This window comes from Megascapheus bottae, chromosome 9, assembly GCF_031878675.1.
Source record: "Megascapheus bottae isolate mThoBot1 chromosome 9, mThoBot2.hap1, whole genome shotgun sequence".
NCBI classification, from domain to species: Eukaryota; Metazoa; Chordata; class Mammalia; order Rodentia; family Geomyidae; genus Megascapheus; species Megascapheus bottae.
The window spans coordinates 30,387,132-30,404,711 of NC_143517.1; the positions used below are offsets into that span (position 1 = coordinate 30,387,132).

Sequence of the window (17,580 nt, forward strand, 5' to 3'; positions counted from 1 at the left end):
ATAAGTATTAAATGCAATTAATGGGATCATGATGTTGTTGCTCAGATTATGTTATTCTACTATGGAACCACATTCCTTACATGGCATAAAAAGAAGATCTTTTGGAAGAAGGAAGGAAACAAGGAAGGAAAGAAGGAAGGAAGGAAGGAGTGGGACAAACATGCATAAGTAATAATAAGGTAATAAACCAGCAGACATGGAAAAGAGAGGGCCAGGTGTGATGCTGCACACTTTTAATTCCAGCTCCTTACTTGACAGAGATAAAAAGATCACAGTCATGGGGGAAAAGCACGAGACCCTATCTGAAAAACAACTGAAAACAGAAAGACCAGGGATATGATGGTAAAGTGCTTGTCCTAGCAAGCTCAAGGCCCTAAATTCAGTCTCCCCCTCTATGCAAGGAGAAAAATGAAAAAAATGTTCCAAGAGCAAGACAAATAACCTAAGACAAAAACAGTGACAAGTAGTGATGAACATTAAGTTCATTCAGGAGAAAGTGTTTTATGAGAAATTAAATGAAATGTTTCTAAAGAAACTTAAAAAAGTAAATGTGAGGTTTAGTATGTTTATTATAAAAATAACCTGGGTATTCTTTTCACTCTATAAATAATAGCTGATGGTGTAAAGTTATTGTGGTTATTTAGAAATTTGATTGCAATACCTGATTTTACCAGAGGATGGCAGGATAGGGTCAAAGCATATGAAAAAGGGCTAGTTGATATTTTTCTCGCAAGAGTTCACAACGGTACTTAAGTGCTATGTCTAATGAAAAGCATTATCAAAACCTGTTTCATTACAAAAATAAATAAAAATAGATTATATATTTGCTTGATTTATTTACTTATTAGTTTGTTTGGTAGAAAAAAAAAGGAGAGAAAGAATACTATCGTAGGACATAAATTATGACATTCAATTCCTAATTTTATCCAGTCCATATAACAAAAAACTAGACCTGTGAAAGACTTATTAGACAAACTACCAATAATGAAGCGAGTCAATTTGTAAGAATTTTACAAAGGTGACACAAGAAGTAGTTAATCAATCATAGCCTTCCACTGAAGAACATTAAACGTCAGAGAGAAATGGGCTCTGGCTATGCCAAAGGACAAAGGGGGAACGAATGAAACAGTGATACTCACAAGACACGATGTAGGAAATGATCTTTACAACTTGGAAGGGAGGGAAATGTTGTCAAGGAAGGGACGTGGAAGAAAACAAGAGAGGGGGAAGTGTAGTCATTACCATACTTATGTAACTGTAACCCCGGTAACGTCACCCTTACTATAAAATTAAATTAAAATTTCCAAAAAGCCAGGGGGCACTTATCTAGTGCCCAGGGAGTACTCAGTAAGAATGAAAAATCCCAGTATAAAGCAGTTAGTATCTTATAATCTTCCCTCAGTAATGTTCTCTCTTTCATTGGCTTTCTCTCATATTTTTACAAGAATAGATGTAGGACAAATTTCTAGAAATGCCACTATTGAGTTGCATCAGTCTATTTTTAATCTGAAGAGATATGCCAAACTGTCCATTAGCTCCATAAGGTGGCGCTACCCAGTACTTGCTGCCCAGAAACCCTACACTCCACCTTGGTATTGTCTAAGGCAAAACAGGTGTATTATGACAGGCAAAAAAATGTGATCCCTTTGTTGTTTGCATTCTGTAAATTTTGCAGAAAACTGAACATTTCCACATACTTATTAGCCATCTGTATTTTTATGAACCACCTGTCAAAATATTTGCTCGTTTTGCCATTATTTTTCTTAAAATTTCTGAGCGTTCTATTTTAAAGAAATTAGCCTCATCTGTTATATGTGATGCCACATTATAATTTTAAAAGATATCTGTAACACTAATTACACACACACACACACACACACACACACACACACACATATATATATATATATATATATATATGCGAATCAAAGCAGCACTCAATTACAATGGCTGTTATATATAAGGAAAGCTAATACCAGAACTAGGAGTTTGGCCTAGTGGTAGAGTGCTCACCTAGCATGTACAAAGACCTGGGTTCAATTCCTCAGTACCACATACATAGAAAAAGCCAGAAGTGGTGCTGTGGCTCAAGTGGTAGAGCTCTAGCCTTGAGAAAGCCCAAGGACAGTGATCAAGCTTTGAACCCAAGCCCAGGACTGGCAAAAAAATAAAAGAAAGAATAATGAAAAATAGAAAGCTAATAACAGATGTGTAGGGATGTGGCCAAAAGGAAAAGGTACTATATTATTGGTGGGGCCTTGTTCGATCTCTCTGGAAAACAGTATGGCAGTTCCTCAAAAGACTAAGAAGGGTATCAATGTTTGTGAAGTAATGCACCTTCTATCTGGTGAAAATAATGTAACCCTTCTATTAATTACAATAAAAAATACATTAAAAAAAAGACTAAACATAGAGCTGCCCTATGACCCAGCAATCTCATTCCAGGGCATTTACTCAAATGACCACAAACAAGGCCATACTAAAGCTACCAGCACAATCATGTTCATTGCAGTATCATGTACCATGATACCCCTCAACCCAGATGCCCCTCAATAAATGAATGAATCAAGAAAGTGTGACATATATACACAATGGAATTCTATGCTTCCATCAGAAAGAATGGTACTGCCTCATGTATATGGAAATGATAAGTCTTAGAAAAATTGTATTAAGCAAAGAAAGCCAGATACAATGAAACATAGGCTCCATGGTCTCCCTCATCTGTAATAACCAGAATATGTGTAGGATATTCTTAGCAGAGGATCACAATAGCCTAATAGCTTTGTGCATATGACCACACAAAATGATGCTAATCAGCCAGGCACCAATGACCTGTAATCCTAGCTACTCAGAAGGCTCAGATCTGAGGATCACAGTTCAAAGCCAGCCTAAGCATTAACGTCTGTGAGACTCTTATCTCCAATTAGCCACCAGAAAATCTGAAGTGGTGCTACAGCTCAGGAAATGGTGCTGAATAGCTCAGGACAGAGCTCAGGCCCAGACCCAGAGTTCAAGCCCATGACTGACACCCGTCCCCCCCAAAAAGAAAAAAAAAAGATGCTAATCAAAATGAACTCCAAGAAATAGAAATAAGATTTTTTTTAGTGTACTGCTTATAGTTATTTCTTTCAATCTTTTTTTGCTTCTTTCTTTTAGCCTCTGTTTTCACTGTTTTTGATTTTGGTACCCTGTGTCTTGTATATATATTTATCCAATTTGGGGAAGGGAAGGAAAATAACAAAATGGTAAAAACAAAGGACAATGAAGCAATGATGCATACAAGACACACTATTTTGGAAATGAATTTTACAACTTGGGTGGGGAGGGGAGCCATGGAAAGGAAAAACTGGAGAAAACAAGGGAGAGGGTAACACTGTAAGACAAGAAATGTACTCATTACCTTATGTAACTATGCCCTTCTGTACATCACCTTTACAATAAAATTTTTTAATAATAATTGAGTCTGGAGCCAAGTACTTCACATCTGTAATCCTAGCTACTCAAGAGGCTGAGATTTGAAGATTGCAGCTCAAATCCAGACCAGGCAGAAAAGTTCCTGTGAGACTCTTATTTTCAATTAACCACCCAAAAACTTTAAGTGGAGATGCAGCTCAAAGAGGTAGAGTGCTAACCTTGAGCAAAAAAGCTCAGGGACAGTGTCCAAGCCCTGAGTTCAAGCCCCATGAGTGACTAATAATAATAATGATAATAATTGAGTTTTGGAATCCATCTCTTTCAATGAGATAGATATATAATTATGTTGTGGTGGGTATGTAGAATTAGGATGACTAATTCTGACTAAATCTAGAAGGAACCACTCAAAGGATTGACAGCAGCAATAGAAGATGATCCCATATCTTTTGTAGACTGATGAGCAATGAATGTTAATACTGGAAAGAAATCACTACTGTCTGTGTAAAATCCTTATTTTCCAGTGAATAATATCCCAAATGGTGTATCAGTTTTTGATGGGCAAAAATTGTATAGTAAAGTTTTTTTCATAAAGTTTATAAATGCTTGAGAATTAGCAATTTTCCCTAAGTATTTGCAGACTAAATATAAAATTAGCAGTAGTTGTCACTAACTTCTTACTTAGTTAACATCATAAATAGACCTTGAGTATAAATCAGTATTTTTGAGGATAAATACATTTATTCCCTATATCAAATTGTGTCTATGTCTCTAATCCATCATTCTTTAGCCCCATAATATCATGTTTTATTTAAACCGCTCAACACTAAAATGATTGCATCATCATTTACCTTTTCCAGTTATACAAATGTACCTATCACTTAATATAATGCTGTAATACATACTCAGGAATCAAATACATGCATTGGTAAAATTATAGAACAAAAGATGATAAAAGTCAACATTATCTAACAGTAATCACAGGTTCTGTGTCCCATCATCAGGATAAAAAATAGTCCCTCTTGAACTGACAGTATAAATGAATTCATTGGATCTGGTTTAGAATTGAAAAAGAAAATGGTTTCAACGCCCATCAGCTTACAAAAGTACAGGGAGCGGGGATCCTGCTGTTCTTAAGTTTCTCCTGTTCCACGGATGCGTTGACTTGTGAGAATGCCGTGAGTTGGAAGTCTGTGCTGACCCAGGGCTCTGAGAGTGGGGAGATGCCCTCCTCATGAGGTTCCGGGAAATGGCTCTCTGAAGATTCTTCATGGAAGCCCCTTCTGCCATGTTGACTACCCAGGGATGGTTCAGGGCCTGGCCAGCTGACATTCGGTGACTGGCTTCCAAAATCAGTAACTTGTCTATGAAGTCCTTCGCCAAGTGGGAGATGCTTGGCCAAGGCTGAGAAAGATAAAACAATAAATAATTTTTTAAAACATACAAAAATATACATGAAGATTCATCTTCTTAAATGGACCCGTGTCTACCAAATCAGCTGGGAGTGTGGCCTAGTGGTAGAGTGTTTGCCTAGCATGTATGAAGGCCTGGGTTCAATTCCTCCATACCACATACACAGGAAAAGCCAGAAGTGGTGCTGTGGTTTAAATGGTAGAGCACTAGCCTTGAGAAAGTGCAAGGACAGTGCCCAGGCCTTGAGTTCAAGCCCCAGGACTGACAGAAAATAAAATAAAATAAACTAGAATTGTGATTGAGACATCACTACAATAAAAATCCACTTGTGACAGTAGATTTGGATTGAAGTACATTAATATTAGGGCAGCATCTACTGTCACTCTGGTCCTCTCCCAGAGTTCCTATGACTCTGACATGATCTGGAGTGGACAGCAGAACAAACCGAGGAATTGCAACTTGCAACTTTCTCTCCTTTTGAAAGCTTCCCAAGGAGACAAGGTGCCTCCAGGGCTGCAACCTGTGAGTGTGAGGGCGAGGGGGGGGGGGTAAAGCTGGTTCAGCAGAGGATGCATCTAAGTGCATTTCTTCAGCCACACAGCCTCTTTGTTCCCAGTCGGTGGAGCACAGTGGAATTCAGCACGTAGCAGAGCTGGGACAAAGTACAACTGGCACAAATAGCTGTTGGATGCTCATGGACTCATTCTGCCAGTATTTATAGCATTTGCACATACTCTAAATACAAGGAACAGTTCACACAGGCATTTGTAAAAACAGTGACAAATGGGCTGTTGCTTTATTCTTCAACTTCTTTTCTGTATTATCTGCTAACACATAACACATATCTACCAAAAAAATAAGCATACATTCGTATCCATTACAAAGGAGAAACTGGATCTACTATCTCAGAATCACAAGTTCTAAGAAATGTCTTTTTTAAAAATATAAATATCCCAGGAAAAATATAAAAGGATCTTCACAATTGACTGTCTCTGCCCTTGTATAAAACTCAGACTCCCTGTATGGACAGCACAATCATCGCTTAGCATCTATTAAACTAGAATTTGAGTAACAGGAAACCAGCAAAGAGATTACTCTTCTACTTTTTTCTCCTTCAGTTGATTTAAGATTGAGATACGAGAAGTATGTACCACTGTTAATGTCATAACATACATGAACAGATTTGTTAAACTCAAATATGGAAGAAATACAATGCATATCTGCCAAGACTAGACAAAGCACGTCTGAACTAGACTACTTGGCCCTAGATCCAGACACATTTATCTGGGCTCAAGACTGCTTAAATGAACATTAGTAGATGTCTCCAATGGAATGTTTTAAGACAAGCAGCTGAATCTTTCTGAAAAGATTATAAAATACGTGCAGAGAGGCTGAGGAAGAGCTCATTAAAATGACCTCCAATGAAACATATTAAAAATGCAATCTCAGAACATAAAATAACTGCTGTGCTGGGAGGAAAAAAAAAGTCCTCAGCCAAAGCTTATTATTCAAACATGAGTTCTAAATTGCTGAATTCCTGAGTCATCAACAGCAAGTAGAAAGAATCTATGAATCAATTTCATATGACCAGTTTAGAAAAGGATACATATAGGAGCAAAATGGGCTTCTATTTTATTTTTGCTTTCTTAATTAAAAATTTATGTTTTGTCTATCTAAAAAATGAACTACACATATTCTATAAATAAATTCTGGTGTATGTTCAGAATGTTTTGGCTAATAGTGTTATAAGACCAAAAATAATGAAGAGACCACACTGAGCGGTCTCCCTCTGGACCACTGGTATCCTGCTGACATTATTCCCACCCTAACAACTCCCACATCTACTCTGTCCAATGCACGTGCCCTCACAGATTCTCCTCCTGAAATCAGCCACACATGCTAACGCTTGGCTCGAAAATCAGAGCATGGGCCGGGTGCTGATAATTCATGCCTGTAATACTAGCTACCAAGGATTACTCATTGACTCTATTTAGAGAACTAGAAGATGAAAATTGTCCAGCCGAGAAACTAATCATGTAAGTCAGTGATAAATCACTTGCCTATCACTCTCGAAGCTCAGTTCAATCTCTGCTACCTCAAAAAGAAAGAAAGAAGGTAAGGAGGAAGGGAAAGGGGAGGGGAAGGGAAGGAAATGGATGGGGAAGGGAAAGGAAAGAAGAAAAGAAAGAATATAGGGCCGAGAATTTGGTCTAGTGGTAGAATGCTTGCCTCACATGCATGAGATCCAGGGTTCAATTCCTCCATACCACATACATAGATAAAAGCCAGAAGTGATGCTATGGCTCAAATGATAGAGCTCTAGCCTTGAGAAAGCCAAGAACAGTGCTCAGGTCCTGAGTACAAGCCATGGGACTAGCAAAAAGAAAAAAAAAGAAAAGAAAAAAAAGGAAGAATATAATGTAATATTAAATTCATTACTTCTAAGTATATAAAAACACATTTTATGGACACTTCTTTTATCCTTAACTCTATGAGCTCTACTGGTGATTTTGAGGTCAAGAAGCACAACTTAATCAAGGAAACAGAAAACATAACCTCTTTTCTATTTCAGCCATCACCGACCTTAATGCCTAAAAATAACATGCACACAGTCAAAACAAAATCTATCATACTGTATTAATCTCTAAAAGCACTCATGTGACTGTGTTCAAGAAAGACAGAGAAGATATGAAGAAAATGATAAAGAAGAAAATAAAGTACTGGTTTTTTTTGTTTTTTGCTAATCCTGGACTTGAGCTCAGGGCCTAAGCACTATTCTTGGGTTTTCTCAAGGCTAACGCTCTACCACATGAGCTACAGCACCAATTCTGGCTTTTTTTATGTATGTGGTACCCAGGAATCGAACCCAGGTCTTCGTGCATGCTAGGCAAGCACTCTAACACTAGGCCAAACTCCTGGCCCCCAAAAAATGAAGCACATGAAAACTGTTTTCTTATAAAAAAAATTCTTTTAGAATACAATTCTTATTAAAAATTGGTATCACTTTTTATGTATTTAGAAACTAAGCTAGAAGAATGGGAACCAAATTGCAGGCAGATCTAACTGAATAATACTTCAACATCGGTTGCTAGAATTCTGTTTATGATGGGAATAGAAGCAATAGGGATCCGAGTCTTCTGAATCTTCTATTGCTCTCTCCTTTGCTCCTCCCTGATTTGAATAAATACTGCAAAGAGAGAATGAGAGAACTGAGCGGGGATTTAAGAAAACAGAAAGAAATTGGGTCATAGCTGGTAAAAATGAACATAATCTATCAACCATGTTCTGGGAATATAGCAAAAGCTATTTTCTATAGCTTGACTCACAGGTACAGTGACTCACACCTGTAATCTCAGTTACTCAGGAGGCTAAGATCTGAGGATCATGGTTTAAACCTGCCCAGGCAATGAAGTCTGTGGAGATTATTTCCAATTAACCACCAGAAAATAGGAAGTGGCGCTGTGGCTCAAGTGGTAGGGTAGTAGCCTAGACCTGAAGATCACGAGGACAATGCCCAGGCCCAGGGATAGGGTGGTAGCCTTGAGCTGAGGAGGTCAGGGACAGCGCCCAGGCCCAGAGTTCAAATCCTGTGACACTGTTCAAAAAAGAAATGTACTCACTACCTTACTTACATAACTGGGTTTTTTTCATATATTTTTATTGTAATTAATAGAAGGGTTACATGATATTTGCCAGATAGATAGTGCATTAATTCCCATACATTGATACCCCTTCACATGTCTTGGTCCCCATTTCCCTCCCCCCCACCCTCACCCCTCATCTTGTTTTCCCCTGTTCCCTAGCCAATTTCAACTGTTACTCCTCTTTTCATCACCTTTACAATAAAGATTTTTGTGTGTGTGTGCCAGTCCTGGGCTTTTGCTCAGGGCCTGAGCACTGTCCTTGGACTTTCTCAAGGCTAGAGCCTTGAGTCTCAGCACCACTTACGGCTTTTTTCTATGTATGTGGTTCCGAGGAATCGAACCCAGGTCTTCGTGCATGCTAGGCAAGCACTCTACCACTAGGCCAAACTCCCGGCTAAAGATATTTTTAAATCATACTGAATATTTAAAATAGGGACCATTTTTCTATCAATGTCCATATGAATATCCATAAGGATATTTACTTTTTGGCTTTCTTCTTTTGTTTTTGTTTCCATTGCCCTTAAACTTACTTTCAATCCTCCTAACTCAATCTCTGAATTCTGTAATTACAGATATACGCCATCAGGTCTGGAATTATACATTTTTTGCTTTATGGTTTTTGTTTTTCTGTTTGGGTTTTTTTTTTGCTGGTTCTGGGTAGGGATCAAAATCTGAGCTTGGATGTTTCATTAGAGCTTCATTTTACTTAAGACTTCTGCTCTACCACTTGAGCCATAGTTCCACTTCTAGCTTTTTCTGTGATTAAGTAAATAAGTCTCGAGAATTTTCCTGCCCAGTTTGGCTTTGAGCCGTGGTCCTCATACCTCAGCTTCCTGAGTAGCTAGGTTTAAAGATGTGAGCCACTGGCATCGGCAATATGTTTTTAATACCAGTGTTTACCCTAGTATTTGGCAAATATAGTTATGACTCATTTTATTATCAATTTACTTCATACTAGAAGAATTACTGTAATACAGTGAAATGTAGTTAGACAATAGTGTATGAGATTTCTAACTCATTAGCAAGAAATGCTTGCAATTTATCATTTATATTAAAACTCTAATAAGAAAATCCTTTCATGGGGGGGAGGTGGGGAGAGGGAAATGGGACCAAGACATGAGAAAGGGTATCAATGTTTGTGAAGTAATGCACCTTCTATCTGGTGAATATAATGTAACCCTTCTATTAATTACAATAAAAAAAATATATGGAAAAGAAAAAAAAAGAAAATCCTTTCATGATACTGCATTTGAATGATAAGACAGGGGCTGGGAGTTTGGCCTAGTGATAGAGTGCTTGCCTAGCATGCATGAAGACCCAGATTTGATTCCTCGCTATCACATACACAGAAAAAGCTGGAAGTGGTGCTGTGGCTCAAGTGGTAGAGCACTAGCCTTGAGGAAAGCCCAAGGACAGTGTTCAGGCCCTGAGTTCAAGTCCCAGGATTGGCAAAAATATACAGAAAAATAAAAAGGAAAGATAACATGTTATACTGAGTGTAGATGGCTCGTATCTATAATCCTAACGTCTCAGAAGGCTGAGATCTGATGACCATAGTTTGAAGCCAGCCTGGGCATGAAAATCTGTGAGACTCTTGTCTCCAGTTAACTACACAAAAACCAGAAATGGCTCTGTGGCTGAAGTGATCCAGTGCTAGGCTTGAGCACAGAGAGGCTCAGGGACAGCGCCCAGGCTCTGAGTTCAAGTCCCACAAGTGAGCTCTGAGTTCAAGCCCCACAAGTGACAAAATAACTACATAAATAAATAACATAGTACAGTTGGAAAATGAAGGGTTCATTTTCATTTTTCTTTTTTTTTCTGTCAGTTGTGGAGCTTGAACTCTAGGCTTGGGCACTGTCCCTGAGGTCTTTCACTAAAGGTTAGTGCTCTGTGCCACTTCTAGTGTTCTGGTGGTTAATTGAAGACAAGAGTCATGACTTTCATGCTTGGGCTGGCTTTGAACAACCCTCAGATCTCAGCCTCCTGAGTAGCTAAGAATGAAGTTTTTACTAATACTCTACCAAAAAAAAATAACCAAAACATAAAACAAACAACCAATATCAAACTTTCAACCAAAATTTCCCATGTTAGTAGTAATTATAACAGAGATAACTAATACATAGACCAATAGATGGAACTGTTTTAAGCACTTAAATCATGACCAAACTTGTGCAGTTAGCACACAGCAGATTTGCTGGTGTCATCCAGCCTAGATTGTTCCATATTGTGTTCCTCTTACACTACACTGTATATGGTCATATCAATACGTAGGTGTGTCTGTGTGTGCATGCTGCACACAAACTCAGAAATTTACATTTCACTGGTCAACTTATTTCCCTCTATGGTGATCACATTTCTTTTTATGATGGAGCATATAGTGTTCTATCTATTGGAATGTGTGGATCTTTTCTCTTTGAGAAATGTCTACCTTTCCTCCAAAACAACAGGATATCACTTTCTGCATGGAATCTACCTTCTACATGGTAATTGACACTCTTCCAGGGCTCCTATGCACTTTTAGCTTTTTGTTCTACTTGTATTAAAGCACTTATATTTAGAGAAGAGAGCTACTTAGAATGTCTCCGAATGGTCTCCTGGATGAGTCCTTTTCTGAGGCCTTACCATTATAGGCTCTGCTACCACTCCAGCATGATTGCCCAACCAAGGCTTCCTTCACAAAGTAAGGAGAATCTCTGTCCTCTCCCACCCCTTTCCTACTATCTGCTGCAGCATCTTTCTACTGTGGGTGCACCTTAGGGAGAAAGCAATGCCAAGGGGAGCCTCCAATCCTTATAGAAGGCAAGCAGTGAGTAAAATAAACGTTACATTGCCAACTCCTTGTTTATGTCAGAAAAACGCTAATAAATTTGGACACTAAAGGTATTAATTACCTGATAGTCTCCTGAACTCTGAACTAGTTTTGACTAGTTACACTAGTCAATACACTTATTCGCATACAGATATAAATCTGAAGCTTTAATACTTGTTTAAAATACTTCTTTATTAAATTCATTTCCTATTTCTATCTCCTTTTTTTATATCTTATTGGAGTGCTGAGACTGTGGGCATGTACTGCCCAGCTAAGAACTACTTTTTTTAAATGAAAATTTGTTACTGTACAGTTTCACAAATCCAAAGTCCAAAATGAGACACAAACTCTAAAAGCTAAGGTGTCAGCAGAACATAATCCTTCTGTAAACCTAATCCTTCTGTACATAGCAGGAGAGAGTGGCAGAGCTCCCCGCCTCTCCTAGCTTCTAGAGCCTGTCTTTCACCCTTGGGTCATAACTGTCCTCCATCTTCAAATTATATGACTTCAACCTGTTTCCACAGTCTCTTTCTTTCTCTGGCCTTTGCCCTCTTGCCTCCCCTACCATAAAGACCATAGGGAGAGGTCATACTGGGCTCATATAGACAATTCCAGTTAATCTCCACATCTGAAGATCCTTAAGTCAGCCAGACATGGTGGCTCACACCTGTAATTCTAGCTAATCAGGAGGCTGAGGTCTGAGGATCCAGGTTCAAAGCCAGTCTGGGCACTAAAGACCCAGAGACTCTTATCTCCAACTAACCACCAGAAAACTGGAAGTGGTGCTGTGGCTCAAGGGGTAGGGCAGTGGCCTTGAGCTGAAGAGCTCAGGGACAGTGCCCAGATGCAGAGTTCAAGTCCCATGACCGAAAAAAAAATCCTTAGTCACACTTAGATTTTCCCTTGTGCCATAAAGAGTAACGGTCACAGGTTCTTGAGTAAGGTTTGGACCTCTTTGATGGGTTATTATTCTATCTACTAATTTCAAGCTTCTAGTGTTAATGGTCACCCTGATTTCTAGGCTGTCTCATAAGGGCTAATGTAACAAAATTATGGTGGCAAAAAGCCATAATGCTACATTCTTTTCTGAGTCTAGGATGCTATGGACCAAATGCTTTTTGTCTCTCCAAAGAAATTCATATATTAAAAGTCAACACTCCAGTGTGGTGATATTTGTAGATGATTCCCTAGGTTACTTTTCTTGTCACTACGTCAAGATATCCGACAGAAACACTTACTTGAGAGAAATAAGATTTCTTTTGTCTTGTGGCTTCAGATTCAGTCTTGACACACTTCATGCTTTTTTCATAGTAGTAAGAGTGTGTGAAGGACGAGGTTGTTCACTTTATGGCCAACAAGAAGCGAACAGGTGGACAAAGAGGTGCCCAGGACAAGACACAACCCCAGAGACACTCTCCCAGTGACTCATTTCCTCACTTCCCAAAGTTTCCTCCAAAAATACATCTAGCAGCTGGGAACCAAGCACTCAACACCTGAGCTTGTGGAGGACATATCACATTAAAATCAACGACAGGAAATAACTAAGTAGTTAATTTAGTAACAAAATTGAATGTAAGGCTCTAACCTGCTAAGATTCGTGTCCTTATGAGAAGAGACAGTAGAAGCATGCTCTCTCTGTCTCTCTCTGTCTCTGTCTATCTGTCTGTGTCTGTCTGTCTGTCTGTCTGTCTGTCTGTCTGTCTGTCTCTCTCTCTCTCTCTCTCTCTCTCTCTCACACACACACACACACACACACAAAGAATCATTCAGGAGAGCACACAGCAGGACGGCTATGAGGCTCTCAAAATGAAATCTACCTTGTCAATATCTTGACGATGGGCCCCCCAGCCTCTGAAACTGTGAGGAATAAGATTTCGTGGTTATGGCACCCTGCTAGTATTATTCTGTTCTAGAAGCCTGTCCTAAATAAGCCACTGGGAAATATTAAAATAAAATATTTGCTAGGATAAGCATGCCTGACACACATAGGGAAGTGGATTGAGGGAATGAATATAAGAGTGCCAAAGTTCTGGCAGGGTATGGAGTTTTTTCAATTTTGTTTTTGATTAGAGATGTGACATTTTAATTTTAAGTAGGTATAATCAAACCACTGATCTTTTCCCTTAGGAGAAGTCAAAAGCAAAATAAAATTCAAGAGAAGAATTTCCTATTTGGTTGGGCTTCCCACACACAAGACTTGGCAATTTTCCTTCCCTACTCAAAACAACAAAAAGTTAGCAGGTTCACAAACACTTGGGAGTTCCAAGTTTAAACACTGGATAAATACTTCTCACAAGCTGTGAGGTTAAACATTTTACTGAGAAAACACTATATCATAGAAAGTGCTGGAGACTTCCAGATTCAAGGCAGAAAAATCTGTTGCCAAACACACAAGCATCGTGCAGAGCTTCTGAGTATACATTCCTCAGCCCACTCAGGTTCTGCATACTAAAGGAAAACACTGCAGCCTAACCCACTTATCTACAAGATTATCACTGCTAAATGCTAACCACAGGCAGCTCAGTAATCAACACTCTTGAGAACTAAAGACTCTGCAAAGGCCAATTTTGCCCAACAAACACATTGAACCAGGAGACATCTGGGTATTCTTGGAATCCAGTGAGTAGAGGCCTTGGATGCAGGTAAGTGTCCATCCTGCAAGGCACGGGATGTCCAGGGTATCTACATTCCATAGCTGAGAGAGAAAAAAAGGCCAACAGCTCTTATTCTAGGTCAACACAGAAATTACTGGTCACTTACCTCTCCTATATAATGGTATTTGCCTTTAAGAATCTTCTTGTAAAGCTTTGGTTGGCTTTCATCATCAAAAGGCAGGGATCCGCTAAGTAAGACATAGGTGATAACACCCAGTGCCCACATGTCCACAGCACTGGTATACGGTTTCCTTAACAAAACCTCAGGGGCTATGTACTCTGGGGTCCCACAGTGTGTCCTCATCATCCAGTCACCTCTGTTGTTCCCAGAGTGAGCCAAACCAAAATCTGTGATTAAAATTTTGGACTCTGCACCGGGATGATAATATAAGAGATTCTCGGGTTTGAGGTCCCGGTGAGTTATTCGCAAACCATGCAAGTAGCTAATCCCATCAGCTACCATTTGAAGGATCCTGACAGCATCCCGTTCTGTAAAAGATCCTTGAGTAAGGAGTCGATCGAAGAGCTCCCCTCCCGTAGCCAGCTCCATCACCATGTAGACTCGATCAGGGACCTCAAAAATCTCCATGAGTTGCACAATGTAATGGTGATTCACCCGCCTCAAGACGCTCAGCTCAGCTTCACAGGCTTCTCGGCCTTCTCGCTCTCTGGTCTCCATCACTTTTATTGCAAAAGGTTTCTTGGTAGTCTTCTGTTCTGCCCTGACCACCTTGCTGAATCTGCCTGTCCCAATGAGAGCCTTGATGTCATATCTGTGGGAAGAAAACCAAAGCCTTTATCTGCTAAATAGATGGCTCTCACAATTATTGAAGTCCCTACTTTACATCACTGTTTCTATCCTCATATTTCGCCCACCAGATACCCTTGCTTAGTATTGCTTGTACTTTTCAGTTACTCCAGATTCTCTGTTGAAATAAAAGTTGATGATAGAAAGACAGTCTTAACAATAACTACCCTTCATCTTGTGTCAATAGTTGTGCTTGAAGAAATGATAGTGACATAATAATATATATCTTTCGCAGATGTGAAACTTAAAGCAAGCTGGGCACCAGTGGCTCATGCCTGTAATCCCAGCTACTCAGAGGCTGAGATCTGAGGATCGGGGTTCAAAGCCAGCCCAAATGTTCTTCATAGTCTTACTTCATTTTGCAAAAGATATTCTTCCTGTAATTTTTGCTTTTGCTTGTTTGGTCCTTACATTCTTGTGCTTAGTGCATAAAAACCACATTCTACTGGACCAACTCAGGGGAAAAAATATCTTCTACATTGTGAATTTAATTTTCTGGCCAATTATCTTATCAAGCCAGATAACAATTTAATAATCTTAAATACATCTTTTCTCTCTTCCCTGTCCAACTCTGCCTTTTCATTCACATACATTCCTAGTAGGACTCTGAAGGTAATCACAAGAATTTCAAGTCTTATGGCTTTTCAGAATAACCAAATTTGGGGGGATGAAAGCACTTGGTAAGTACTTAACATTATACTGTCAAAACTACCAGCAAACTGCTCATAGAATTAATCATTAGCTATCAATCAAGTTCAGCGTTTGAGGATCTATTTTCTTTTGCTCAGATCAACAGAGATTTATTCGATACTCTTAAGTGGGATGCAGAGGGGACTTCATGTACCAAATAATTGAAGAACATGCTGGGGAGTTGATACTGGAGCAAGCAGTGGGCTTCAAGCCAACCTTTTAAGTAGAAGAAATAAATGGCTTCCCTCACATTGCTTCACAATGTGACTGCACATTGTGTAACCCATTGTGTAACAAGCTATAGCCTTGCTTGGGGGTCTCTGCCATTTGTGGATGTTGCCACCTATCACTATAACCTTGTATATAGCACATGGGAATGAAGGGGAAGTAATAAATAATGAATGATACAATTAGTTCCTGATTCATCATAACTGTCAGCAAAACATTAAGTAGGATGGAATCAAGCTGGAGACACCTCCCACAGAGCAACCTCAAGTCAGTTTCGTAGGTGGTGTTTCACATCAGCCCGGAGGGTAAGTAAATTGGAAATACCACTTTAACCACCCCAGCAGCTATGAGCAGGGAATTTCTGAATAGGAATTAACAAAACAGAAACATATTGTTCGATAGAAACGATCATCATGTGCTCCCTAGAAATGATTGTAGTCAGACTTAAATGTTATCATTTGTTTTCTGCTTAACTTTAGAATCTTATGAGATATATGACTATAGTAGAATCATAATGGAGAAGAAAGATGTCTGTATTCTAAGGCGCAATTATGCCTTATCTTCAGCTACTCAATCTTCTTGGGCTCAATTTCTGATTAATTAAAGATAACGGTTTTTCTTTTTTTGTTTTGTTTTGTTTATTGTTTTGCCAGTTCTGGGGCCTGGACATTCTTCTTGAGCTTTCTCAAGACTCGTGCTCTTCCACTTGAGCCATAATACCACTTCCAGCTTCTTCTGTGTATGTGGTATGGAGAAATCAAATGCAGGGCTTCATTCATAGTAGGCCACACCTCTGGTCCGTAAAAATGAGTTGTTGAAAGACCACACACACACACACACACACACACACACACACAGACAGACAGACACACACACACACACACACACACACACACACACAAACACACTTTGAGTCAGTCTTAAAATGGTGAGATACAAGGGTGATGAATGTCAGGTTCATGGCTGTTTAAGTCCCTTAAAATCATTTTGTCCATCATGAGTCCAAGTCTTTGGAAAATATATTCCACGTCTGTAGAAAATGGACATCTGAAAGCGTCAAAGGAAGAATTTCGAGCAATCTAAGGCCTAAATTCTGTTATTATTACAATGCAGAAGAAACCTCTCTGGGGGTTAGGGAAGCTGCTGTGAACCTGCAGCCAATCTTGGACCCTGGTTTGTCTCTCCGAACCCAGGCCCAGGCCACCTCCTCCATGCGTCCTGAAGCTCTTTACCTGGCAAGGACTCGGGAGTCGAACTTGGCTCGGAAGAAAGCCACCTGCATCCTCTGAGCTGCCTGGGCCGCCGTCTCCTCTGGCCAGAACCTTGTACCAGTGGTGCTGCCGTGGCATTGGCCTCTGTGTTTGACCCAAGCCAGAGAAGGCCCCTCTGGGACCACCTTCCTGCTGACTCCACACCCCATCCCTGCCATGGGCGCTCTGCGCCCCAGAGTGGAGGGACTCAAGGGAATTAATGCTCTGCAGAGCCTTCGTTTATGGGCAGAACAACTGGGAGGAGGCGGGCAGAGTCACCTGCTGCTCCGTTAGATAGAAACCCCCTGCTGGCGTCTTTGTTAGTTAGGTAACACTCAGAAGACACAGCTCCAAGATCAAACACCACTAGCCACTCATCTACAGAATTTAACGAGGTAAGAACATAGTGGACCGGAAGACAGAAGCCTAACTTAATTTGCTGGGCCTGGCTTTTCAACTCTCCAGAGGACAAGTAAACATGGGAGATTCTATACTGAGACTGTCACTCTAAAAGACTAATGTCTCCATGTTGGTACTTGACTCCACTTTTCAGTGATGAATAAAATCTAATCTGTAGAGGTCTCTGCCTTGTTTCCTTTTCTTTCTAGTCTGCCTGATCTTTCCACATACCTACAATGTGTCTGAGGCATTAGAGATTCTATAAAACAAAAAA

The 17,580-nt window shown here is 39.7% G+C and overlaps 1 protein-coding gene across 1 annotated transcript; it reads right to left on the reverse strand.

The window, feature by feature from the left end:
- Positions 1-4,509: 4,509 nt before the first annotated feature.
- Positions 4,510-17,077, reverse strand: Pskh2 (protein serine kinase H2). Its single transcript, XM_090338693.1, has 3 exons — positions 16,890-17,077; positions 14,038-14,704; positions 4,510-4,815 (listed from the first exon to the last, which is right to left on the reverse strand). The coding sequence occupies exons 1-3, from the start codon at positions 17,075-17,077 to the stop codon at positions 4,510-4,512; spliced, it is 1,161 nt and encodes a 386-aa protein (XP_090194819.1).
- Between the last annotated feature and the right edge of the window lie 503 nt (positions 17,078-17,580).

What these genes read in the sequence shown, in the direction of transcription:
- Pskh2 (XM_090338693.1), bottom strand. Translation starts at nt 17,077, where the DNA reads ATGGGGTGTGGAGTCAGCAGGAAGGTGGTCCCAGAGGGGCCTTCTCTG. An exon ending in GACTCCCGAGTCCTTGCCAG is followed by an intron (nt 14,705 to 16,889) that starts GTAAAGAGCTTC and finishes TTCTTCCCACAG; the next exon opens with ATATGACATCAAGGCTCTCA. An exon ending in AATACCATTATATAGGAGAG is followed by an intron (nt 4,816 to 14,037) that starts GTAAGTGACCAG and finishes TATCTTTCTCAG; the next exon opens with CCTTGGCCAAGCATCTCCCA.